General features: G+C 46.7%; 1 protein-coding gene across 3 annotated transcripts; it reads right to left on the reverse strand.

Moving 5' to 3' along the window:
- Window positions 1-58: 58 nt before the first annotated feature.
- Window positions 59-25982, reverse strand: chd4b (chromodomain helicase DNA binding protein 4b). 3 transcript variants are annotated; one of them, XM_084158760.1, is made up of 41 exons: window positions 25762-25982; window positions 25236-25426; window positions 24582-24703; window positions 24056-24349; window positions 23777-23895; window positions 23295-23394; window positions 22729-22942; window positions 22494-22615; window positions 22247-22373; window positions 21716-21885; window positions 21079-21330; window positions 18936-19139; window positions 16916-17127; window positions 15729-15860; window positions 15434-15533; window positions 15122-15313; window positions 14431-14631; window positions 14146-14283; window positions 13245-13366; window positions 12893-13066; window positions 12460-12601; window positions 12104-12235; window positions 11895-12012; window positions 11585-11709; window positions 11373-11465; window positions 11108-11249; window positions 10616-10791; window positions 10290-10467; window positions 9604-9690; window positions 5272-5363; window positions 4916-5049; window positions 4676-4820; window positions 4432-4588; window positions 3661-3764; window positions 3326-3578; window positions 3181-3234; window positions 2921-3094; window positions 2673-2781; window positions 2315-2447; window positions 1545-1740; window positions 59-1378 (listed from the first exon to the last, which is right to left on the reverse strand). In XM_084158760.1, the coding sequence occupies exons 2-41, from the start codon at window positions 25288-25290 to the stop codon at window positions 1173-1175; spliced, it is 6000 nt and encodes a 1999-aa protein (XP_084014886.1). In that variant the 5' UTR covers window positions 25291-25426; window positions 25762-25982; the 3' UTR covers window positions 59-1172. The 3 variants fall into 3 exon arrangements, with proteins under 3 accessions (XP_084014886.1, XP_084014885.1, XP_084014884.1); XM_084158759.1 differs by having other exon boundaries at window positions 9604-9693; XM_084158758.1 differs by having other exon boundaries at window positions 10278-10467.
- Between the last annotated feature and the right edge of the window lie 1343 nt (window positions 25983-27325).

Consider the following 27325-nt stretch of genomic DNA (forward strand, 5'->3'; position numbering starts at 1 on the left):
ACAATGTAATGTGACCAGGTAATAATTCCCTCACATAATAAAGGACAAGGAAACAAGCTTCACAAACTGTTACCCTTTTTATTGTAGTTCTCAAAAGAAACTGTAACGATAAAAACAACAAGGTGGTAACCATAATAATATTCCAGAATGTAAAAGAAAACGTTAGACTAAGACATTTAATTAATTTAGAGATTGCCATCATTCTCAATGCCGTCCCATGTGTCTAAACTTGTGGAGCTATTGCATGTCCTTATTTGGTCAAAAACGGGGCGAGGCCTTCGGGAACATGTGTGATGCAATTGTTCAAGAAGCCAATCAGGAATGTAGAGCTGCAGGATGGGGCGTGGCTGAGGAGAGGGGAGAGCCAATAACAGGCTAGTGTTATGGACCACCTGAGTGTACAGGTGAGGGGAGCAGTGAAGAGGGGGAAGGCGCAGTAACACAGAACCAATATTATTCTACTAAAGCATCCTCATCAGTTGATAGTTATTAACAGTCTCTCTGTGGGAAAGTATAGAGCTGTGTCAGGAGCAGTGTGCCCAGCTACACACACACACACACACACACACACACACTCAGAAGAGGTACACACTCAGAAATGGAATGGGCAGAACAGACATAGTTCTAAATTCCACATGATTTCACATTTACCCACTGATGCACAATTGAATTGTACATGTTGATATCGAATTGAATTCTGCATACCCATAGAACCACGAGTCCACATATTATAGAATCTTTACTTGGAGTGGAAATGTTCAGTCTACCCATTCTAATTCTATGGGACAGAGCCAGGTACACAGCTGTCTATTTTAGAGACAGGGTTGGGGAAAGATACAGTGAAAACAACCTCTGTGTGAAGGTTAGACACAACAGACAGACACAGAGACAGTGCTTCAGTTCATTAGGTAGATACTGTAGAGAAGGTGTGTGTTCCCAGTGGAGAATAGAGACTGTGTTCCTCCAGGTGTCTTTGGGTGAAGAGGAAGCAGTTGTAGTCTGCTGTGTGTCCAGAGAAGAGGTGTTGGGGGGGTACAGACCTTACTCTACTGTCCAGAGTGTGAGTTTTGGTTTGGGAACAGGAGAGGTGCAGAGTGGAGGTGAGATGAGGGTCACTCTCTGATTCCAAAACACGGGAGGGAGGACGCCTAGGGGAGGACTGGCGGAATTGGTCAGCGTGGCACCTGCATCTGCTGCTGTGTGGTCTGTGATTGGCTCTGGCCAGTGACCTCTGACCCCCGGCTGGCCAATCGGCTGAGGATGTTCCTCTCCGACATCTGTAGCCTCACGGCGACGGGTGGTATCCGGGCGATGGTTGCCGGGAGACGGGTGACGTCAGCCTTCATGTCGCTGAGAAGCTCCTCAAGCTGTTTGAGAACTGAAGGAGAGAGGAAGAGTTACCACCACCACCACAGTCAAATAACCAAAGGGATGGAGAGAGGGAGAGAAATAAGAAAAAGAGAAAGATGATGAAATGGGTCAGAAAAGCAGAGACAGAAAAGTGAAAATGAGAAAGAAAGAGAGTGAGTCTGTGTGTAGCCTACCTTTGTGCAGTACTGCGTTGGCAGGCTTGTTCCCTGACATGGACTCCTTGCTGAGGTGTTGGTGGGACTCGGCCAGACACTCCACCTCACTGAAGCGGGTGTTGAGGGCCATGGAGGGGTGGGCTGGGTCCTCAGACATGTTCAGGTAGGCTGCCCTGCGAAGCTGCTCCTCAATCACCAACGCCTGCTCCAACAACTAGAGACGGAGAGAGAGATAGAGAGGGGTAAGAGGAGGAGAGAGAGAGACAGAGAGAGAGCGAGAGACAGAGAGAGAAGTAAGGGATATGACAGGAGGAGAGCGCGAGAGACAGAGAGACAGAAAGAGAGCGAGAGAGAGAGAGGGAGAGAGAGAGAGAGAGAAGTAAGGGATATGACAGGAGGAGAGAGCGAGAGCGAGAGAGAGAGAAGTAAGGGATATGACAGGAGGAGAGAGCGAGAGAGAGCGAGGGAGAGAGAGAGAGAAGTAAGGGATATGACAGGAGGAGAGAAGGAGAGGGAAGAGGTAGACAGAGCGATTAACAGAAAGGAAGAGAGAGTAGGAGAGAGGGATGGCTGAACAGACACTCAGAGAGAGAGAGAGAGAGAGAGAGAGAGAGAGAGAGAGAGAGAGAGAGAGAGAGAAGAGAGAGAGAGAGAGAGAGAGAGAGAGAGAGAGAGAGAGAGAGAGAGAGAGAGAGAGAGAGAGAGAGAGAGAGAGAGAGAGATTAAAGAAGACAGAGAGTGGATCAATAGACAGAAGCAGCCATAAACATCAAGCCATCCCAGCGCACCTTAAACCTCCTAGCCAGGAACTTGTTCTTGATCTCCAGGAAGTTCCCTCGGCTCATCTCCCCCTTGAAGGGCTCGTTGAGGATAGCATACTTCACGTCGCTCTGCACATCCTGCCAGCGAGCGTAACCGTGTCTGAGAGGCGCCACGGTCAAAGGTCAATACATCACAATGATTCAGTCCTCCCACCAAACCTCTGACCTGCTGAGTAGTGCAGTGGTCTCCAGCCCTGGTCCTGGAGAGATACAGGAGTCTATAGGTTTTAGTTCCAGCCCAGCACTAACATACCTGATCCAATTAATACCATTCTCCTCGACACTTTGATTAGCAGAGTGATGTTGGTACAGAGTGAAAGGATACTGTATGATGCCAGCCAGCAGCCAGTAGTCATGGCGACGGTGCCAGATCTCAAATGTCTTTTTGGTGACGGTCGCTGCCCTCTCCTCGTTCTGCCACAGAGAGTGGAGCTCTGGGGGGGGGGGAGAGAGAGAGAGAGAGAGAGAGAGAGATTGAAAATGAACAAAGGTCAGTTTTGCATCTCCCTGCCCCCCAATGGTTAAAGTTAGGGAGTTGGGGAGGGTTAGCTGATCCTAGATATGTGTGTGCACCTGTGAATCCTCCGTCTGCAATGTTGAACATGAACCTCTGCTTGGTAGCCTTCTTCTTCTCCTCACTCACATTCACCGCCACCGCTGCTGCTGCCACTGATTCTTTAGCGTTCTCTCCATTCTGCAGCTTGCCAGACTCCTCCGTCTTCACACCATCTTTCTCCTCTTTTTGCTCTGAAGGGAGGAAGAATACTGGGTAAGCACCATATGTTTGTTTGTGTGTGTGCGCGTACATGTGTGTATGGAACGGAAGACCCTACCTTTCTTGTTCTCTGCAGGAGGACTGGTGTCCATCTCCTCTTTGCTCTCCTCCACTATAACAGATTGAACACAGGTCAGAGGTCACAACCACAGGAGACATGACCTTCATACAGTATCTGTATCACCCTGACTGTCCCGACTGACCTTTAGGTTTGGCCTCCTCTGACACTGCTGTGGCCTCTGACCCTTCACCCGTGACCTCTGTAGGGGAATCCTTCTCCTTCTCCTCCTCTGCTGTCTCTTTTGGGGTTTCCTTGGTTTCCTTTTCTTCAGTCTCTTTCTCCTTCTCCTCTTCTGTGTCTTTGTCCTTTTCTTTCTCGTTCTTTGTCGTGGAGGACTCTCCCTCCGCCTCTTTCCTTTCCGAGAGTTTTTCTGTCTCGTCTGGGATTTCAATAATCTGCGAGGAGGAAAAAGGGGTTAGGATTAGGGTTGTGATGACACTGATGATGGTGCAGTATAATCTAATAAAGACTGCTCACCTCTGGGTCTTCTGTCTTGCTGTGCGCCCTGCCGTCCTTTTCTGCCTCTCCCTCCTTCTTTACCTCCGTCTCCTTGCCAGTGTCTTCAGACTTAGTGAGGTCCTCTGTTAGCGACAGAGAGAAAGGCAGAGAAAAAGAGAGTGAGTGAGAGAATGATTGAGCATATTTTCATTTTACTGTGTGTTGGGCTGGTGTGTGTGTGTGTGTGTATGTGTATGTGTGTACCTGGGGCGGGGGTGTTGGGCTGTGTGTCAGCGGGGGTTCCAGTAGAAGGTGTGTGTGTGTGTGTGTGTACCTGGGGCGGGGGTGTTGGGCTGTGTGTCAGCGGGGGTTCCAGTAGAAGGTGTGTGTATGTGTGTACCTGGGGCGGGGGTGTTGGGCTGTGTGTCAGCGGGGGTTCCAGTAGAAGGTGTGTGTGTGTGTGTACCTGGGGCGGGGGTGTTGGGCTGTGTGTCAGCGGGGGTTCCAGTAGAAGGTGTGTGTGTGTGTGTGTGTACCTGGGGCGGGGGTGTTGGGCTGTGTGTCAGCGGGGGTTCCAGTAGAAGGTGTGTGTGTGTGTGTGTGTGTACCTGGGGCGGGGGTGTTGGGCTGTGTGTCAGCGGGGGTTCCAGTAGAAGGTGTGTGTATGTGTGTACCTGGGGCGGGGGTGTTGGGCTGTGTGTCAGCGGGGGTTCCAGTAGAAGGTGTGTGTATGTGTGTACCTGGGGCGGGGGTGTTGGGCTGTGTGTCAGCGGGGGTTCCAGTAGAAGGTGTGTGTGTGTGTGTGTGTACCTGGGGCGGGGGTGTTGGGCTGTGTGTCAGCGGGGGTTCCAGTAGAAGGTGTTTTGACGTCCTCTCCAGCAGCGATGGCTGCCAGCCTCTTGTTCTCCTCCAGCTCCATCATCCAGGGCATGGACCACTGGCCGTTCACATGCTCAAACTCCTGCACCTGGACATCAATACAATCAATACATACATAAATTAAAACAAAACAATACCAAATGCTGTAAACAAACAAAGAAACGACATTGCTTACTTTCTTCCTGATCAATGACATCACACCGATGCGAGTAAGGACATGTTGCCGTGACAACCCCTCCCGTGGAACCCCATCAGCGAAAGTCTCCGCTCCGTCAGCCCCCGGCTCACAGAGATGACGCATGAAGAGAGAGACATACGCCCTGAGAGGGAAAGATGAAGGGAGTGAGAGAATACTGTTATACGGACCCCTGGGAACACACACACATACTTAGACTGCACACACACACAGACTCACTTGAACTCTTTCTCAGACTTCCCCCTGAGGTCTCTGACCAGCCACTGGGTAGTGAAGGCATCCTGGGGAGGCATCCCATAGCGCATCACTGCATTCAGGAAGGCCTTCCTCTGGCGCGCATTGAAGCCCAACACCTGAGAGAGAGGGGGGGGGGGGGGGGGGGGTTAGAGCAACATACACACTGAAAGAGTCAAAAGACAAGTGGTAAAGAGAGAGAGGGAAAATGTGCAGGCAGAAATGGACATGGAGAAAGAAAATACTGCTTGTAGAGGGAGATATGAAGAGAACAATGTGTCGATTTTTATTTTAAGAGTGACAGATGGAGGGAGGGAGACTGATAGAAGCTGCAGTCTGACCTCGATGTTGCCTCCCACTCTGGCCAACAGGGGGGGCAGTGGTTTGTCCCTTTCGTTCCTCAACCCCTTGCGGCTTGGCCTGCGGGAGTTGGCTGGTTGGAGGGAGAAACACAGGTCATGGTAGTCTCACACAGAAAATACACACATATAAATGTGTACTGACACACACACACAATTTGTCCTGCAATAGAGTTGGGGTAAACCCGCTACGTCACTATATGAGATTTTGATTGAATGATCCCTCAAAACAGCATGGAATTGTGTGCTATTTTACTCCTCTACCGGATGTTGTTTTAGCAAAGCCTTTGCAATTTATACAACCAATTACAGATAAAAGTTGCAGACAGACCTATTTGAAATAGTGTACCATAAAATGTGACATGATAAGGGATTCAAACCCTGTATTGTCAGAAAGACATACATTGATACATTGTTGCTACATCATCAGTGAACTTGCTGAAAAAATTCAGAGCAAGGTGGCAAAGGTGTGTATCATTAGTTCACACCTTAGCAAACCGTCTCAAACAGTTGCGAACGGAAAACGGTTTGCTACGTAGCCTAAACAAGAGTTTCTATTGAAAAAATTCAGGAAGGTCCCTCTCCGTTTTGTTCCTAGTGAATACATCCCCGATATTAGCGAAGGTTAGCTGATAGCTAACTTTAACTATTTGCACATCGTTACAACACAGTATATAGCCATAATATAACATTTGAAATGTCTCTATTCCTTTGGAACTTTTGTGAGTGTAATGTTTACTGTTCATTTTGTATTGTTTATTTCACGTTTGTTTATTATCTATTTAACTTGCTTTGGCAATGTAAACATGGTTCCCATGCCAATAAAGCCCTTTGAATTGAATTAGTAGCTAGCATATTCACAGACGATGCTGCAACTCCTCGCTATGTCCGGTCTTGAAAGAGCACTCACTCACTGACCGTAGCTATCGAAACGGGCAGATGATCGAAAGGAACACCTCAAGAAAGAAAAATGTAACCGCCAGTAACTACTGTATCTGTCGCGCTGTAATAAAATCCGTTCTGAATGTTCTGTGCCGCGAACGTCAACTGAGACATCAGATTAAATTTCTGTCAACGCGTTTACTGTTTAGCATGGAAATATGTACGATTATGACAGGATTTAAGAGTCGCTGATTCAGGCAGAAATCTGAGATCACTTATTTTATTTTATTTACTATGGTGGCGCAATCGGTAACTCATCTGCCGTTCAATTAATGGTTCAAACCCAGACCACATTTCTGACTAACATCGTATTAATTATTGTTTTGCAACCAAATCGCTTCTTTATATCGAATATATATTGTCTTTCTTACAGAATACATACACACATAAATGTCCTGGATTTGTGTGTGAATTTCATCAATGGAAATGTTGTTCCAACAATGTAAATAAAAAGGTATTCTACACCAGAATTTTTACCTGCAATCCTTCCATTTCAAAACACTTGTAGTTTAACCAAATGTCATGTTGACCACAATCACATATTAACTTAACAATTATTGGATATCCATAAACTCAATGAATGGATGTAATCATACGTGCATTCAACAGTTTCATCTAATTATATGTATGAGCGCTACACTATAAACTTCAAAATAACTACAAAAAGTGAAGAATTTTAACAGATCCTCAAAAAGAACATTTACATTTACATTTTAGTCATTTAGCAGACGCTCTTATCCAGAGCGACTTACAGTTAGTGAGTGCATACATCATTTTTTTTTTTTTCATACCCCCATGGGAATCGAACCCACAACCCTGGCGTTGCAAACGCCATGCTCTACCAACTGAGCTACATCCCTGCCGGCCATTCCCTCCCCTACCCTGGACGACGCTGGGCCAATTGTGCGCCGCCCCATGGGTCTCCCGGTCACGGCCGGCTACGACAGAGCCTGGATTCGAACCAGGATCTCTAGTGGCACAGCTAGCACTGCGATGCAGTGCCTTAGACCACTGCGCCACTCGGGAGTTCGTGGATGATTCACTGTACAGAATTGATACATTGTGTACATTTAGCTGCCCTCTCCTACTAGTCGATGCAGGAGTTAGTCTGTTTCTGTATAATATGTAGGTGCAGTTTGAAATACGTTAGCATGGGACATAGCTTCGTAACACTCCAGATAGAAACGTACCTTAACCACAGATCTATATTCGGATTATTCTATCCTCCAATCCTAAATTAACCATTAGGGGGATTAACAAATATCTAACCCTGTATCAGTAGTTGGGGTTTACCGCCCTTTCTAAAAGCCTTCGGCCATAAAGGATTGGGTTTGTGCTTCTGCTTACTTAGACTTGTTGTGTGGAATAGTCTCGTACTTTTATTATAACTGAATTGGCCTGTTACAACTGCTTGACAGAATGAGTCGCTCTCTCTGGCGCTCATTCTCACACACAAATGCACACACTCTTTCACTTTCTGTCATTTGCACGAAAACACACAAGCAAGGACTAATCCGAACTGGCACACACACAGATTCATTTATTCGCACGGACACGGACACATACAGCCATTCAGAAAGTATTCAGACCCTTCACTTTTTCCAAATTGTGTTACATTTTCAGCTTTGTTCTAAATTTTATGAAATAGTTTTTTCCCCCTCATCAATCTACACACAATACCCCATAATGACAAAGCAAAAACAGGTTTTTAGAAAATGTTGCTAATTTATTAAATATAAAAAACGGAAATATCACATTTATGTAAGTATTCAGACCCTTTACTCAGTACTTTGTTGAAGCACCTTTGGCAGTGATTACAGCCTCGAGTTTTCTTGACGCTACAAGCTTGGCACACCTGTATTTGGAGCATTTCTCCCATGGATGGGGAGCGTTGCTGCACAGCTATTTTCAGGTCTCTCCAGAGATGCTCGATCAGGTTCAAGTCCGGACTCTGGCTGGGCCACTCAAGGACATTCAGAGACTTGTCCCGAAGCCACTCCTGCGTTGTCTTGGCTGTGTGCTTAGGGTCGTTGTCCTGTTGGAAGGTGAACCTTTGCCCCAGTCTGTGTTCCTGAGTGCATGTCAAAGCAAAAACCAAGACATGAGGTCGAAGGAATTGTCCGTAGAGCTCCGAGAAAGGATTGTGTCGAGGCACAGATCTGGGGAAGGGTAACTAAATATTTCTGCAGCATTGAAGGTCCCCAAGAACACAGTGGCCTCCATCATTCTTAAATGGAAGAAGTTTTGAACCACCAAGACTCTTCCTAGTGCTGGCCGCCTGGCCAAACTGAGCAATCGGGGGAGGAGGGCCTTGGTCAGGGAGGTGACCAAGAACCCGATGGTCTCTCTGACAGAGCTCCAGAGTTCCTCTGTGGAGATAGGAGAACCTTCCAGAAACACAACCATCACTGCAGCACTCCACCAATCAAGCCTTTATGATAGAGTGGCCAGACGGAAGCCACTCCTCAGTAAAAGGCACATGACAGCCCGCTTGGAGTTTGCCAAAAGGCACCTAAAGGACTCTCAGACCATGAGAAACAAGATTCTCTGATCTGATGAAACCAAGATTGAACTCTTTGGCCTGAATGCCAAGCATCACGTCTGGAGGAAACCAGGCACCGCTCATCACCTGGCCAATACCATCCCTACGGTGATGCATGGTGGTGGCAACATCATGCTGTGGGGATGTTTTTCAGCGGCAGGGACTGGGGGACTAGTCAGGATCGAGGGAAAGATGAACGGAGCAAAGTACAGAGAGATCCTTGATGAAAACCTGCTCCAGAGCGTTCAGGACTACAGACTGGGGAAAAGGTTCACCTTCCAACAGGACAACGACCCTAAGCACACAGCCAAGACAACGCAGGAGTGGCTTCGGGACAAGTCTCTGAATGTCTTTGAGTGGCCCAGCCAGAGCCCGGACTTTAACCCGATCGAACATCTCTAGAGAGACCTGAAAATAGCTGTGCAGCGATGCTCCCCATCCAACGTGACAGAGCTTGAGAGGATCTGCAGAGAAGAATGGGAGAAACTCCCCAAATACAGGTTTGCCAAGCTTGTAGCGTCATACCCAAGAAGACTCAAGGCTGTAATCGCTGCCAAAGGTGCTTCAACAAAGTACTGAGTACTGAGTCTGAATACTTATGTAAATATAACATTTCAGATGTTTATTTTTAATAAATTTGCTAACATTTCTAAAAACCAGTTTTTGCTTTCTCATTATGGGGTATTGTGTGTAGATTGATGAGGGGGGGGGGAAACTATTTAATCCATTTTAGAATAAGGCTGTAACAAAATGTGGAAAAGGGGAAGGGGTCTGAATACATTCCGAATGCACTGTAATCAATATGAATTCATGACAATAGTGTTTGTTACCTTCTGATCGCTCATCAAAGTCCTCATCTCCCTCCTCGGAGGCCACAGAGTAATCTGAGTTGTTGTCAGACTGATCCTCCTGCCAATCTGCTTATAGAATGGAGAGAGAGGGGCGGGGAAGAGACAGGATTAGCCAATCAGAGAGTTTTAGGACACAGACCGCTCTGTTTTCAGGGGAGAAGGAAGAGAGAGTGAAGAATAGATACAATCACAGAAATTCACTTCAACCAACTTCACAAGAAAACTAAACTAGTCAATACCAAAGTCATTAACAGGGTTGGGGTCACATTCTTGTCAGTGGGCAATTTTCAAACATAAATTTAATTTCAATTCACTTCCTGAATTGAAACTGGAATTGACCCCAATCTTGTTAGAGACAGATAGGAGAGAGTACTGAGACAGCAGGAAGGAAACATCATGCCCACGCTTAATCCTAGAATACTACTAGAAACACCTAAAAAACACAGAGGACAGAGATGGGACATGGACAAACATGTAATACGAACACAAACCATTAACACACACACACAAAACACACTCACATGCTCCAATATAACACCAAAGATACACACTCCTATACCACACACCTTACCTACCACACACATAAACACATGTCCACATCCACACACACAGAGTAGGTAAAAAAGGTTGCATTGTGCAGCGTTGTTCTGTACCCCGTCTACTACCTCGTTCCTCCTGAGAGCCGTCGTTGTAGTTGACAGGCTTGCGGGTCCTCTTGCCCTTCCCCAGGTTACGGGCCAGGTCCTCCTGCTGCTGCTCATAGTGGTGTCTCAGCAGCTTCTCCCAGTAGTCTGGGTCTACGGACTCCTCCTGTTTAATCACCTCACGCTGCACCTCCTCCTCCTGGACACACACACACAGGTTAGCAAGGATGGAAGAACTCGGTTTACAAACACACACACAAATAAGAAGTGTAATAACACACACTCTCAGAAGTATGGGTCATCTCTCCTGTTCATCACCTTCCACAGTATCTCTCACACACACACACCTCCTCCTCCTCATCCTTGACGACGTATTGGGCCACTTTGAAGGAACTGAGGTACTCGTTCATGCTCTGGATCTCTGTGTCCTCGGTTGACTCTGACTCCTGGTTCCTGTCCAGCAGTCTGTCTATGGCCTTGTCATCATAGTGGATGACCTGGCTGTCATCCTCCTTGTTGTCCCCTGAGACAGAGAGGGACAAGGAAAGAGAGAGGGACAAGGAAAGAGAGAGGGACAAGGAAAGAGAGAGGGACAAGGAAAGAGAGAGGGACAAGGAAAGAGAGAGGGACAAGGAAAGAGAGAGGGACAAGGAAAGAGAGAGGGACAAGGAAAGAGTGTGTAAGAAAGAAAGACTGGAGAGGCCACACACCTAGTTTCCCAGGTCTAAATCACTCGTTAGTTTGAAGGAAAAGCAGCAGATACTACGGCCTCCGACAACAGGAATGGCTACCTGTTTGGAGTGGACTGATCTGGTTATGGTTAGTAGTTAGTGACTCACCCTCTCCCAGCTCGTACTTGAACAGCTCCTCTGTTCCAAACTTGAGGATGTCATCCAGCTCCTGTTTAGACATGGAGCCTGTCTTACTGCCCAGCCCAGGACGTACCACCAGGTGGGTCAACATCATCTTCTTCTTAGCCACCTGGAGGAGAGGAGGATGAGAGGGGAGGATGAGGAGAGGAGGAGAGGAGGAGGAGAGAAGAGGAGTTAGTCTTTTACCTACCACTATGTATGAGTCTGGTAGGCTTTGGTATACTGTGTTTACCTGAGTGATCCTCTCTTCCACAGACGCCTTGGTAACGAAGCGATAGATCATAACCTTCTTATTCTGACCAATCCTGTGAGCTCTGCTGAATGCCTGAGAGAGAGAGATGGGAAGAGATTGGAAGAGGAGAAGTGAGCAGGAGGAGAGCGTCAAGTGTGTGTGTGTGTGTGTGTGTGTGTGTGTGTGTGTGTGTGTGTGGTGTGTGTGTGTACCTGGATGTCGTTGTGGGGGTTCCAGTCAGAGTCGTAGATGACGACGGTGTCGGCGGTTGCCAGATTGATGCCCAAACCTCCCGCTCTGGTAGAGAGCAGGAAGGCAAACTGAGGGGCGCCAGGAGCTGAGGAGAGAGAGACAGAGGGAAGGGAGAGAGAGGGGAAGGGAGAGAAAGAGGGAGGGATACAAAGAGGGAGGGAGGAGACAAAAGACAAATAGTTACTTCCATTTCATATTTTCACAGTTAAAGTTAGTGTTCCAATTGTGCTGTCGTTAGTGTATCCATGAACCCATGTGTGTGTGTCTCACCATTGAAGCGGTCGATGGCCTCCTGTCTCATGCCCCCCGTTACACCTCCATCAATCCTCTCGTACTTATAACCCTCGTTCTCCAGGAAGTCCTCCAGCAGGTCCAACATCTTAGTCATCTACCAAGAGACAGAGACAGTTAGTGTGTGTGTGTGTGTGTGTGTGTGTGTGTGTGTGTGTGTGTGTGTATGTGTGTGTGTGTATGTGTACCTGAGAGAAAACGAGCACTCTATGTCCTCCCTCCTTGAGTTTAACCATCATCTTTTGCAGCAGAGTCAGTTTCCCAGAAGCCCTTGTGAGGGCACTGCCCTCGTACATTCCGTTTGGAATCTTTGGCGCCTCCTGCAGGAGATCAATCAATTAAACATCAGTCAATTAATGAATTAAAACTCATCAAGTAGACTGCATGCTGATCAAAGCCTCTTAACACATAATATAACCAACAAAATCATAAACATTCAAGACAACATTTACTCGTGTACAAACACACACACAAATTGATGCCCTCCATCAAGCATTAAATCAATGGTATGGCCCATGTCTCCGATAATGGGTTTGGATCGTACCATTGCAGCTCCGGGGAAGAGGTAGGGGTGGTTGCAACACTTCTTGAGGTCCATGACCACGTTGAGCAGGGACACTTGGTTTCCTCCTCCGCGGGTGTTCAGGGCGTCAAAGTTACGCGTCAAGATGAACTTGTAGTACTTCCTGCATCACACAATTAAATTAATACCAGAAAACAAGAAATAGAAGCCAACATGAGACTTCTGCAACACTACACTACTGACATTCAATCCTCTATTTCCTTATTTTCTATACTTCTCCACTCATTAGCATGTGCTAGCACTGATTGTACTGCACTGTTGAGGAAGCTATCAAGTAAGCATTTCACTGCACCTTTTATACCTGCTGTAAACTGTGTATGTGATGAATCCAATTTGATTTGATTCCTACCACCATCCTCCCCTCCACCCTCCCCTCTTCCTCCTCATCACTCACTTCTGCATGGGGCTAAGCTCCACTCGTACGATGAGCTCAGTCTTGGAGGGCATGTGTTTGAAGACGTCAGCCTTCAGTCTCCTGAGCATGTGTGGTCCCAGCATGTCATGCAACTTCTTGATCTGGTCTTCTTTGGCGATGTCAGCAAACTCCTCCAGGAACCCCTCTAGGTTACTGCAGAGCAGAGGGAGAGAAGCGGGGTCAGTTTGTACCTCATAGGGGTGACTTTTGTTATTGTTTCGGTTACTGGATTTGTTCAAAAAGAAACATCAGGACCACAAAACACTAAGCAATAGCAGCACTCACACCCCCCCCCCCCCCCCCCACCACACAGTAGTGTAGGCATACTGACTTGAACCTCACTGGGGTGAGGAAGTTGAGCAGGTGGAAGAGTTCCTCCAGGTTGTTCTGTAGAGGTGTACCAGTCAGCAGCAGCTTGTGCTGGAGAGGGTAGTTATTCAGAATCCTAAAGAACTACACAGAGAGAGACAGACTTTTATACTTCAGCTGCCCTCTTCACAAAACGGGGTGATCTCTCATCTTTGAGTGGTTATAACCATAGCTATACTAATAACGCTGTGTTCAGTATGCAACGATATGTCATACTATAATGGTTATGGTACTGGTTATGACTATAATGGTTATGGTACTGGTTATGACTATAATGGTTATGGTACTGGTTATGACTATAATGGTTATGGTACTGGTTATGACTATAATGGTTATGGTACTGGTTATGACTATAATGGTTATGGTACTGGTTATGGCTATAATGGTTATGGTACTGGTTATGGCTATAATGGTTATGGTACTGGTTATGGCTATAATGGTTATGGTACTGGTTATGACTATAATGGTTATGGTACTGGTTATGGCTATAATGGTTATGACTATAATGGTTATGGTACTGGTTATGGCTATAATGGTTATGGTACTGGTTATGGCTATAATGGTTATGACTATAATGGTTATGGTACTGGTTATGGCTATAATGGTTATGACTATAATGGTTATGGTACTGGTTATGGCTATAATGGTTATGGTACTGGTTATGGCTATAATGGTTATGGTACTGGTTATGGCTATAATGGTTATGACTATAATGGTTATGGTACTGGTTATGGCTATAATGGTTATGGTACTGGTTATGGCTATAATGGTTATGGTACTGGTTATGGCTATAATGGTTATGACTATAATGGTTATGGTACTGGTTATGGCTATAATGGTTATGGTACTGGTGTGTGTCTGACCTTTGACTGGTTGTTCTTCAGCCTGTGGGCCTCATCCACCACCAGACAGGCCCAGTCTATGGAGCCCAGCACAGCCTGGTCTATAGTGATCAGCTCATAGGACGTCAGCAGGACATGGAACTTCACCGATGAGTCTTTCTGCAGGGGGCAGACAGAGAGGGAGGGGGCAGAGGATTAGGGGGTAACAATAAAGATAGAATGAGGGAGATAGAAAAAATCAACAACAGAAAACATGACTGTACATTATCAGTCTTTCCCCATCCTCCCATCCCATTCGTCGCTCACCTTCATCTTAGAGGCCTTCTTGCCCCCCCGGATGGCATTGCCCTCGAAGGAGAACTCGTTCTCTCTGATGACGGCTCTGCTGTCCTTATCTCCTACGTAGGTCACCACGTACATGTCCGGGGCCCACAACTCAAACTCTCTCTCCCAGTTAATGATGGTGGACAGGGGGGCGCTCACCAGGAACGGGCCCTTGGAGTGACCCTTGAGGGGTGGAAGGTCAGGGATTAATAGGCGAGTGAGTAAAACACTTCAGTTGAATCAGAAAAGGGAATTGCCTAAGTCCGATTGACATGTCCGGCCCTTATCCCCTAACACTCAACTGATAATTCACGTAGCTAGGTATTTAGCAGTAGGGTAATAACTCAACCTATCCTTCTGATAAGACTAGGTGGAGTTTTCCTTGTATTTGTCCCGCCCTGCCTTTAGGACAGAGTCCCTCTTTTTGGACTAGTCCCCTTTGATGGGTGGTTTTATTGTTCGTCCAGGGTTTGCCACTACCCCCACTGAATGAAATTATTGACAGGGGCAGGCAGACTGGACGAGAGACACAAACTTACATACACACAGGATCTCTCTCTCTCACACACACACTCAGAAACACATCGCTGTGGAATCAGATGACTACATCCTTTTGCCTATCCAGCACACACAGACCCCAACACAGACCCCAACACAGACCCTACCAACACACCTCTTTGTAGAGTGAGTAGAGGAAGACAGCGGTCTGGACAGTCTTGCCTAGACCCATCTCATCAGCCAGTATAGTGTCAGTGGCCTGAGCCCAGGAGAAGCGCAGCCAGTTGAGGCCCTCCAGCTGGTAGGGGTGCAGCGTTCCCCTTGTAGTGTCCAGGTAGTCTGGCTGATAGTCAAACTTGATGGTGGGCTGGAGGGGAAGTGGAAGATAAACATCTTAATTTACATCATAGAGCAGAATCATGAATCAATGTCAATGGGAGATTTGGAAGATTCACATGAAAAGGAACAAGGAAGTACCCGTACTTACATCCACCACAGGGTTAGCAGGGGGTTTCTCACTCTTCTTCACTTTAGCTATCTTCTTCAGCTTCTTAGCGGGCCTGCCCTCATCTCCCAACATCAACTCTCTGAAGGAGAGAGAGAGAGAGAGAGAGAAAGAGAGAGATGGAAGAGGGGGTAGGTAGAGAAAGATGCAAGACAGGAAGAGGATTAGATTACTGCTATAGGTTACTATAGGTTGCTATAGGCAGAGATGTCGGCGTTTGTGTGTGCATGCATGGGTGAGTGTGTGCATGTTCGTGTGTGTGTGTGTGTGTGTGTACCTGTGGTTCCAGTAGGTCTGCTTGTATTGGTCGTACTCTGGGATGTCCATCTCCTCACTCTCCCAGGAGGCCTGGTCATAGGCCAGATCCCTCCACTTGATCAGGTAGTGCATGTTGTTCTTCTTATCCACACTGGAGAGAGGAGGAGAGGGGAAGTAGAGAATTATGATATTATGGTGATGCACATTTTATCATTTACATCTGTAATGATACAAATAGGATACAGAGGTTTTTTAAAAAAACATTTGCTATTTTTACAACAAATAAACTGCCTTTCCTTTACAGAACTGACTTTGACACGCCTGTGTTAGGAGGTAGTATGTTACCTATACTGTGGTGTGTTAGCGTGTGAATCCCAGGTGTGTGTGTTAGCGTGTGTATCCCAGGTGTGTGTGTTAGCGTGTGTATCCCAGGTGTGTGTGTTAGCGTGTGTATCCCAGGTGTGTGTGTGTTAGCGTGTGTATCCCAGGTGTGTGTGTATCCCAGGTGTGTGTGTGTGTGTTAGCGTGTGTATCCCAGGTGTGTGTGTGTGTTAGCATGTGTATCCCAGGTGTGTGTGTGTGTGTTTTTGTGTGTGTGTGTTAGCGTGTGTATCCCAGGTGTGTGTGTGTGTTAGCATGTGTATCCCAGGTGTGTGTGTGTGTTTTTGTGTGTGTGTGTGTGTGTGTGTTAGCGTGTGTATCCCAGGTGTGTGTGTGTGTGTGTGTTAGCATGTGTATCCCAGGTGTGTGTGTGTGTGTGTGCATGTGTGTGTGTGTGTTAGCATGTGTATCCCAGGTGTGTGTGTGTGTGTGTGTGTGTGTGTTAGTGTATGTATCCCAGGTGTGTGTGTGTGTGTGTGTGTGTGTGTGTGTGTTAGCATGTGTATCCCAGGTGTGTGTGTGTGTGTGTGCGCGTGTGTGTTAGCATGTGTATCCCAGGTGTGTGTGTGTGTGTGTTAGTGTATGTATCCCAGGTGTGTGTGTGTGTGTGTTAGCATGTGTATCCCAGGTGTGTGTGTGTGTGTTAGCATGTGTATCCCAGGTTTGTGTGTGTGTTAGCATGTGTATCCCAGGTGTGTGTGTGTGTATCCCAGGTGTGTGTGTGTGTTAGTGTGTGTATCCCAGGTGTGTGTGTGTGTTATTGTGTGTATCCCAGGTGTGTGTGTGTGTGTGTTAGTGTGTGTATCCCAGGTGTGTGTGCTCTACCTGTGGTTGAGGATGCGGTGGATCATGAGCCACTCCATCTTGACTCCGTAGCGGTAGAACTCCTCCTCCATGTGGACGTACAGGGGGTCCTTGTTCTTCCTCTTAGTGCTCTTGTCATCGTCCCCCTCCCCTCCGAAGTCCACCAGCGGGGGCTCGTCCATGTCCGTCTTCCTCTGGTAGTTACGGAACATCACCTGGCAGTTCAGCTCCAACTGGAGGAAGGGAAAATAGTGAGGAGGGAAAAAGATGAGTCTACTCTCTATCTAGTACATAAGGCTGTTGTGGTGACCGTATTACCGCCACACCAGCAGTCTTGACCGCAGTAAAATTCCACGTGACCGTTGAGTCACGGTAATCTCCTTTTATGCACTCTGGACATGCTTTGGTAGTACCCAACTTGATAACTACCATCAGGTCCTAATGATCTGGTACTCAGGGCTCTATTGTCCCTCTACCCACTCTGACATCAATGCAAATGCATTCGAAAATCACATCAAACACTTATCATCAAAACAGTAAGCCTATCATACATTTAAAACTCACCTCACTGTGATGGTCAATTTGAAGAAAGAAGTTCAACAGCAGGTTGAAACAGTGTAAAACATGGTTGTTGTGGATGTTGTTTGAAATGGACAGCGCTTTCTCAGGTGATAATTTTTTCAAAACCCCATTCGCATATTAGAGTTTATGCATATGCATAGGCTTATGAGCCCAAGCTCGACAAAAAACCTGAATTAAAATGATGATGTACATAGCCAACCGCATATTACACATGGCAGAAAAACATAAAACTGATTTAAGATGTCTTTGGTACATAATTGGTCTAGCCTATAGTCCAAAATTAAACAAATTCGATTGTGCCTTTGAGTGTGGGCTGTATTATTATGCGTGGAGTGAAATAAGTGTTCTTGTATTTCTTTCTCAGCTGCTCATATTAAGCACATGCTCTGCTATAAAATCGAAGCAGTCTGATTTCTAAGATATTCTACGGTTTTATCATTCACAACTAAAGTTGCCAAATAACTATTGAATCTAGCATATAGGACCATTTTCAAGTGATCACTTTTACGCTCAACATATCCACTTCATATGCGCACTCGCTCCGTAATGAGAAAAATATTATTTCTATTTTATTCAGCTAATTTCAATGATATTCTTCTTACTAGAAAATCATATAAAATAAAATAATGGCATGTCAAACCTACTGTCAAACCTACTCCTGTTCCCTCCCACCGGTGCTCGACGTCGCCGGTCTACTAACCACCGCCCCTGGCTACTCTACTACGCACACCGGCTCATCATTTACTCCGTGATTAGTCCCCCTTTATTTAGCCCTCAGTTGTCATCAGTCATTAGGTGGTATTGTTTTCTCTCAGGTTCAGTATGCTTCTCATGTTTGTTATTTTGTATCTTTTCATTATTAAACTCACCTTCTGCACCTGTTTCCTGACTCCTGGCATATACGTTACACATATCTTGTCAGCTAAATGAACAAGCCTACACTCATAGAAAAAAGGGTTCCAAACGTGTTCTTTGGCTGTCCCCATAGGGTAACCCTTTTTGGTTCCAGGTAGAACCCTTTTGGGTTCCAAGTAGAATCCTCTGTGGAAAGGATTTGACATGGAACCCAAAAGTGTTCTACCTGGTACCAAAAAGGGTTCTTCAAAGGGTACTCCTATGTATGGCATGGAGCATAGACAGATAACATAGGCCTACAGTAGGCCAACTCATATTATGTTCACCTGAAATATATTTTCTTCATATCATAATGTTTCTTTAGACCTGACTAAAATAAATAATGGATTTATTGTGATGGTGTACATTAAATTGGTTTAGTATACTTTTTTAAATGTAGATGTTCCAAAGGTGCACATCAGCAGCTTGTATGCGTGGAGGCCTGGAGATTAACAGTCAATTACCGTGAGACCGCCAGACTTTTGCATGACAATAACCGGCTGACAAAATGTAATGGCCGCCACAGCCCTAATTGAGCCTGCATATTGCTGGTTGTGTGTGTCACCTGTAGCTCCTGGACCCAGGAGCAGTGCCAGTAAGACATGTTGCACCACTTGACAAAGAACTGCCTCTCTGGTCGGCCGGCCAATGGGACGGGGTCTGGGGCCTCGGCCGGGAGGTCCAGGGGGCGGGGCACAGGTGTAGGGGGTGGGGGTTCACCCCACTTCCAGGTCAGAACCTTCTGGACTTTACCCTTCATGCCCGGGCACTGAGGAGGGAAATTCAGGAACAATCAGATACACATTCACAAAGAAATACACTGCTCAAAAAAATTAAAGGGAACACTAAAATAACACATCCTAGATCTGAATGAATGAAATAATCTTATTAAATACTTTTTTCTTTACATAGTTGAATGTGCTGACAACAAAATCACACAATAATGATCAATGGAAATCAAATTTATCAACCCATGGAGGTCTGGATTTGGAGTCACCCTCAAAATTAAAGTGGAAAACCACACTACAGGCTGATCCAACTTTGATGTAATGTCCTTAAAACAAGTCAAAATGAGGCTCAGTAGTGTGTGTGGCCTCCACGTGCCTGTATGACCTCCCTACAACGCCTGGGCATGCTCCTGATGAGGTGGCGGATGGTCTCCTGAGGGATCTCCTCCCAGACCTGGACTAAAGCATCCGCCAACTCCTGGACAGTCTGTGGTGCAACGTGGCGTTGGTGGATGGAGCGAGACATGATGTCCCAGATGTGCTCAATTGGATTCAGGTCTGGGGAACAGGCGGGCCAGTCCATAGCATCAATGCCTTCCTCTTGCAGGAACTGCTGACACACTCCAGCCACATGAGGTCTAGCATTGTCTTGCATTAGGAGGAACCCAGGGCCAACCGCACCAGCATATGGTCTCACAAGGGGTCTGAGGATCTCATCTCGGTACCTAATGGCAGTCAGGCTACCTCTGGCGAGCACATGGAGGGCTGTGCGGCCCCCCAAAGAAATGCCACCCCACACCATGACTGACCCACCGCCAAACCGGTCATGCTGGAGGATGTTGCAGGCAGCAGAACGTTCTCCACGGCGTCTCCAGACTCTGTCATGTGCTCAGTGTGAACCTGCTTTCATCTGTGAAGAGCACAGGGCGCCAGTGGCGAATTTGCCAATCTTGGTGTTCTCTGGCAAATGCCAAACGTCCTGCACAGTGTTGGGCTGTAAGCACAACCCCCACCTGTGGACGTCGGGCCCTCATACCACCCTCATGGAGTCTGTTTCTGACCGTTTGAGCAGACACATGCACATTTGTGGCCTGCTGGATATCATTTTGCAGGGCTCTGGCAGTGCTCCTCCTGCTCCTCCTTGCACAAAGGCGGAGGTAGCAGTCCTGCTGCTGGGTTGTTGCCCTCCTACGGCCTCCTCCACGTCTCCTGATGTACTGGCCTGTCTCCTGGTAGCGCCTCCATGCTCTGGACACTACGCTGACAGACACAGCAAACCTTCTTGCCACAGCTCGCATTGATGTGCCATCCTGGATGAGCTGCACTACCTGAGCCACTTGTGTGGGTTGTAGACTCCGTCTCATGCTACCACTAGAGTGAAAGCACCGGCAGCATTCAAAAGTGACCAAAACATCAGCCAGGAAGCATGGTGAGAAGTGGTCTGTGGTCACCACCTGCAAAACCAGTCCTTTATTGGGGGTGTCTTGCTAATTGCCTATAATTTCCACCTGTTGTCTATTCCATTTGCACAACAGCATGTGAAATTTATTGTCAATCAGTGTTGCTTCCTAAGTGGACAGTTTGATTTCACAGAAGTGTGAATGACTTGGAGTTACATTGTGTTGTTTAAGTGTTCCCTTAATTTTTTTTAGCAGTGTATATTGTGTAGAAAATACCTTCTTTGTCAATCGTGTCAACACTACATAATGCATTTCTATTTCTATCTGCAATCTTCCGTCTTTATACATTTAAAAAACAATGGCAGCATTAAAGAGATCGGAAATTAGAGTTAAATGCCAGCTGTATAGCTGACTCAACTCAAATCAATAATTCCATATGATGTAGGTGTATCCACCCACACACATATGACAGAACATGTTCTCTTTAATAATAATGTACATCCAACACCCATACGTTGAGATTCTCTCTCTCTCTCTCTCGGTCTGTCGGTCTGTGTGTGTGTGTGGCAGCAGGGCTCACCATGCAGCGTGGGCAGATCCATTCCCCGTTGGGTATCTCAGGGAGGGGGGGATTGAGACAGTGGATGTGGTAGGAGGAGGTACAGGTGTCACAGCACAGCAGCTCTCCTCCATCCTTACACACCCTGCAGAACTCTATGTGATGGTCATCCTCCTCCTCCTCCACCCATCCCTCATCCCTCCCCACCTCCTCGTCCTCCCCTTCTCCCTCAGACAGCTCCTCTCTGGCCTCCCACTGGATCCCCTCTTTCTCCTGCAGGGAGGGACAGAGGAACAAAAAGAGAGTGGGAGGGGAGAGCAGGAGGGTGAGGGGGGGACAAGAATGTGGGAGGGGTGTGGTGGAGGGGGTAGTGAGAGTGGGGGGGTTGAGAAGAAATGGGAAGAGAGGGGAGTGGAACGATGAAGGGGAAGCGAGAGTGGAACCGGGGGGGGGGGGGGGGAGTGATGTGATGAAGGACAAAGGGAGGGAGAGTGAAAGATAGGAGGAGAAAGGTCAACATCAAAAATAGGATATCACACCCATCTTTAATCATTAAAGAGAAAATACATAGAGTATATACAAGCAATATGGTGTCAACTCTACCTAGCCATGGGTTGGACTATGGGCCGACTTCAGACTGGGTACATTGTGTACTTACACAGTGGGGGCAGCTCCACTTGCCCTCGGGGGCCTTCTCCATGTCAGGGTCCAGACAGACCATGTGGTAGGCCCTGGGACAGGTGTCACACAGGATGATCTCCCCTCCCTGCTGGCACACCTCACAGTAGTCCTGGTGGTCTGTCTCATAACCGTCACCATCCTCCTCAACTGGAATGGGAAGAGGGGAAGTTAGGAGGGAGGGGGATGGTACATGATGATGGTCCTGTTAAAAACATCTAATATTATCAGATGATTGACTGAGAGCCAGATCCTTGGTTTCAGCCCAGAGCAACTACATCTGATTCCTCTAATCACACGATCATCAACAACATAATTAGTTGAACCAAGTGTACTAGTGCTAGACTGGAACAAAAGCCTGCACCCCCTATAGCTCTCCTGAACTAAGGTATGTAACTGACCACTGGTCTAAATGCTATAGCCCCAAGCACAGTAAAAGACACAGGTGTTCTAACACCTCCACTACATGGAATGAGAGGTCAAGAGATGACAGTTGCGTTTCCATGCCAACCTTTCTTCTTCTTCTTGGCGGACTTGGCCTTCTTCTTGGAGCGGCTGCTATGGCTGTTGGAGCCGTCCGACACTTCAAAGGTCCCGTCGTCAAAGTCACTCTCCACGTCAAGCTCATCCTCCTCGCTCTGCAACAACACAGGGAGAGAGAGAAACAGACACAAAGATACAATGATAGAATTGTGGGACAGAAGTAAGGCAAGGCTTACTGCATATCAGTTGATTCTCAGACAAGTTAGTGTTCTTACCGAGGATCTCTTCCTCTTGCTGTTGAAGCCTCCCAGTTTGATCTTGAGCGGAGCCACCTTCTTGGCTTTGGGCTTGGGGGCAGGCTTAGGGTTGGGCTTGGACCTCCTGCGAGCATTGGGGCCTGCAGAGGGAAACGGACAGAGTTAAATGATCCCCTTATTCTACAACAACGAACCACCAACAATAATATTATACATGCTCCCTCCATCAGCATTCCTCTAACTTGTTCCTCACCTTTGCCCTCTTTGGTCTTGGCCTTGCGGAGTGGGGGTGCGGGCGGAGCGGGCACAGCTACAGGTATGGAAGCGGGTGCAGCTGGAGAGGAGTCTTTAGCGGCACTACCCCCCGCCCCAGTATCCCCTCCTGCCTCTGCCCCTGCCACCACCATGCTTTCCACGGCCGCAGCCACGTTGGCAGCTGCCAGGGCTGCGTTGGCACTGGCACAGCCCTACAGAGGGTTAGACAAGGCAGGATGGAAATCAGGACCGTTGCTATAAAGAACATGCAATCATAGTCAAAATAAATGTGTAATGTATTGTAATAGCAATGTAATGTCATGTAATAGAAATATAATGTCATGTTATAGCAATGTAATGTCATGTTATAGCAATGTAATGTCATGTAATAGCAATGTAATGTAATGTTATAGCAATGTAATGTAATGTAATAGCAATGTAATGTCATGTTATAGCAATGTAATGTCATGTAATAGCAATGTAATGTCATGTAATAGCAATGTAATGTAATGTTATAGCAATGTAATGTCATGTAATAGCAATGTCTTGTATTGGGTGTGTTACCTTCAGAGGGTTGTTGGTGCTGAACTCCCTCCACTTGGCCATCATCAGAGTCATCATCCTGGACACAGCGATCTTGGGGTTCTTGGCTGCGATGAGGGGTCTGGGGAAGTAAGGCCAGAGGAGAGACAGAGGTTAAGTTTGGGGCACTCTATGGGGGGGCCGGCAGAAAGCCGATGTTTGCGGTTTTCAAGGATACAGTATTTTCAACCTAACTTCCATTTCCTCTGAAAAAACGGATGTGGGGACTCTGCTCAAGTGTCTTTTTACGCCTGCTACGTTAGTTTAAGTTTGGGGTAGAAGTAGGGGCAGTTTCAGACTGGTCGTAGCTAGCTCAGTCACACAGATATGAAGTAACTTTCTCCCCCGATCCACAAATGCTGCGCTATCCAGATGAAGTGGTACTGAAACCTGCTGCAGTGGAAACAGAAGGAGAATAGCAAAAAGCAAGTAGAAAACATGAGACGTGAGAGAGGTGTGTTAACCTGACAAACTGGCTGAAGGCCTTGTAGTTGGTGATGGTGGTGTAGTCCTTCTGAGTGAAGACATGGTCTATGTCCTTCATGCCCCAGTCCTCCAGCAGCTGAGTCGAGCTCTTGGGCTCCTGGAGAGTGGGAGGAGTTAGGATATCATTACATTCAGGGTCACTTAGAAACTTAAGTGCATTGCAGGGGCTGCTTCAAAGTCTAAACAGGGAACAGCTCCAACGTCTCCCTTGTACAACCCACCCACACCACCTACATCCTCTTAGCCTTCATCCTCACCTGGCTATCTTCTTCTTCTTCATCTTCATCATCATCATCATCTTTCTCTAGTTCTGGTTCTTTGCGTTTACTCTTGGAGCTGGATGAGCCTCCTCCTCCTTTCTCCTTCTCTCCACTTGTCCCTCCTCCCTTCTTCTTGTCTTTGGAGGAGCTGGAGCGCTTCTTCTTCTTCCCCCTCGGGGCGTAATCACTTCCCTCGCTTTCTGACCTGGCCCTACCTCCTCCACCCTCTTCCTCCTCCCTCGCTACTTGCTCTACTGCTAAGAGGGGTTCTGGTGAGCTGACTGGCACCTCCTGAGATAGGAAACAAAATGAGTCAATTTAGATGCAAATACGAAGAAAAATAAATCTCACAAATGCTGAAAATTGATACTAAGGTCAGGTCAAAAGGTAAGGGTCAAAGGCTAGGGGCTATCCATATTATTATTATACTTCAAAATGCATTTTCCCTCCCAACTTCCTTGGAGCAATCCCTGATATCTGTGACTAGGCTACTTCATGTAAGGGAGGATCATGCCCATCCTACCTCTCTGACAGGTCTTGGTCTCTTGCTGATCCTGCTCTCACGGCTCTTCTTGGCTTTCTTCTTCTTCTTTGACTTGGTGGGGACCTCGATGTCAGACGCAGCCTCTTCTGGTTCCTCCTCATCTGCCGTTGGAAATGGTACAGGAATTGATTGAATAGAATGCATAATTGATTGAGATAATTATGAGATAATTCTATTCATTAAAAAATATATTCATAGATTACCGAGGGATTTGTATAACATTTTGAAACTGTCAACTCCAGACAAGCTTTATTGACAGCGTTTTGGATACATTTTGATGGAAAGATATGCAGTGCACGCCAGTTGCCAGTACAGTACCGAACAGAGGCATGACTCGTGTGACTTTGCCAGCAAATGGTCGTGGACGCAACTTCTAACAACAACAAGCATGCATTGACAGCGCAAATCCTTACGCACTCTCTATAGGTAGCTAGCTAGCTTGCTATCAAGTTTGCCAGCTAGTGTAGAAGCAAAACATTCGGCTAGCTAGCAAACTGGGCTGCCTAACGTAAATTGTCACTACTAGTACAAGACTAGAGTAGCTAGCAAATTAGATAGCTAACTAGCTAACGTAACGTTAACTAACGTTACCAACCTGCATGCTTGTTCTGAAAAAATTGATCGCTGTCTTACCATGTGCAAGTGCCGTAGGTCCCAAGTCTTCCCTCTCGTCCTCGCTTCCCGACATATTTCAATAATAATTAATTTCAATTAAAAGCGAGCTAATCCCTCCGCCGAACCTTGCCCGATCTTGTGAGGGAGGAGGGCAAATGACGTGTGGGTGGTGGAGAATGGAACGGGGGTGTCCTGAGGAGGGGGGAGCGCTGTAAGAAGAAAACATTTTTTTGCTTGAATGAGCAATCCTATTGGTATTTTTCGCTTAATAATAAGTATTTATTATATTGACAGGTCAAGGGGTGACATGTTAACTATCTAATTACATCGAAAAACATTTGTTTTCAATTGGCATGCCTATGTCCACACCGCACAGGAAGCTGTAGCAATGGACACCCGTCAATCATCGTGTATTGAATAGATATATATATATTATAGCACTTCTCTGGAATACTGCCCCACTCGCGATACAAACTCAATTTAGGCTAATTTACAGTTACAGTCAGGGTTCAAGTGAAACCCCTAAGACTTGTGAGAAACTTACTGTAGTCCCTGTTAGAGATGGGTTTCCTTCGTGTAATAATTGTCTCTCAGAAATTGTATTAGTCTTTAATATAAATTAATGAGCAACAATATCCAGCGTAATACAATGTGTCGTTAATGACCCCGTAAAACACGTTGCACACTCTCGGTCCCCCTTCTCTCCCCCAGCCTCAGTGGCTAGCAGAGCTTAGCTAACATCTTCACAAACACACAAAGGGGGCAGACATCCCAGAATAATCCCCCCCCCTCCGTTCTGTAACACTCACACAACTCTGCATAGTTACCTCGCAACGGCCAGACCATAATACTCATCCTGCACACACCTCCCCCCTCTACACACACACACACACACACACATGCTCATGCACGTACACTTCTACTGCACACACACCCTTCCCCTTCAGTCCCAGCCCCTTAGCAACCCCGTTGTCATGGTGACACTCCTCCTCCCGCCCGCTCTCTGACAGACCATAATACTCCAGCCACCAATATCCCATAATAAACACAACTCCTAAAAAGAGAGAAGAAAAAATACCAGTCACATGGTCTCCAGGGAAACTCCAGGCCACTGGTGACAGACCATCATATTCACAGACTGTCCACCTGGCATGTGTACCACTGCACCCAGAAGACCTATGGAAGCCCACACATAGGCTAGGCTACCACTGTGCCTATGCACTTACAGACTGCACTCACAGTATAGGACTGCTTTATAACACTTGTATGGGAATAACTATAGGCCCACTGTACTGAAGTACATGGTACACATGGCTTAGTCTTAAATACACACATCAACATAACACAACAGGTTTGCCACACACATGTGATTGTTCAGGACACACAGGGAAACCAGCAACATTTGCTGCTTGTGTCAATGATGGACTGCTGTGTCACATGTTAGGCACCTGTCTCTGGACTCAACAGAACAATTTATGAGATGGCACAGTACAGTTGGGGTCTATTGTCCCCATAGCCCTCACAGCCTACCTTATGCATGCAGTGCTGTGGACAGGTAGAGGAAACTAGAATGTGAAACAGGGTCAACATTGCATTGACCCCCACAGATAATTCAACCATATAGAAGAGCATCTAAAGCAGTGGTTCCCAACCAGGGGTACTAGGACCCCTGGGGGTACTTGGCCTATCCACAGGGGGTACTTAAGACTGAAGATTCATCAGACCATAGGCCTACTGGTAAAATGCACAAGAGGGGGTACTTCAGGGGTACTCCGGGCAGAGCAAAATTCAGTTGGTGGTACAGTAGCTGAAACAGGTTAGGAACCACTGATCTAAAGTATACACAGATGCATTCAGTCTTGAATTGGGCAACAGATGGTCAATAGATTGCGTTGACCAGGGATGTTAATGTTTTGATGCCGTATGCAAACACTACCTGACAGCATCGGTATGTTCACGCAGACAGAAACATTTAAAACACCTTGTGACAACTGCTGATATAAAAAGGGCTTTATCAAATACATTTGATCGATTGATTAATTGACTTATACCCTAATCTGTTATGACTGAATCAGGGATAAGAATCAAGTCTAGTGGACCTAGCAGAG

This window comes from Coregonus lavaretus, assembly GCF_964263955.1.
Source record: "Coregonus lavaretus genome assembly, chromosome: 3".
In the NCBI taxonomy this organism is placed as follows: Eukaryota; Metazoa; Chordata; class Actinopteri; order Salmoniformes; family Salmonidae; genus Coregonus; species Coregonus lavaretus.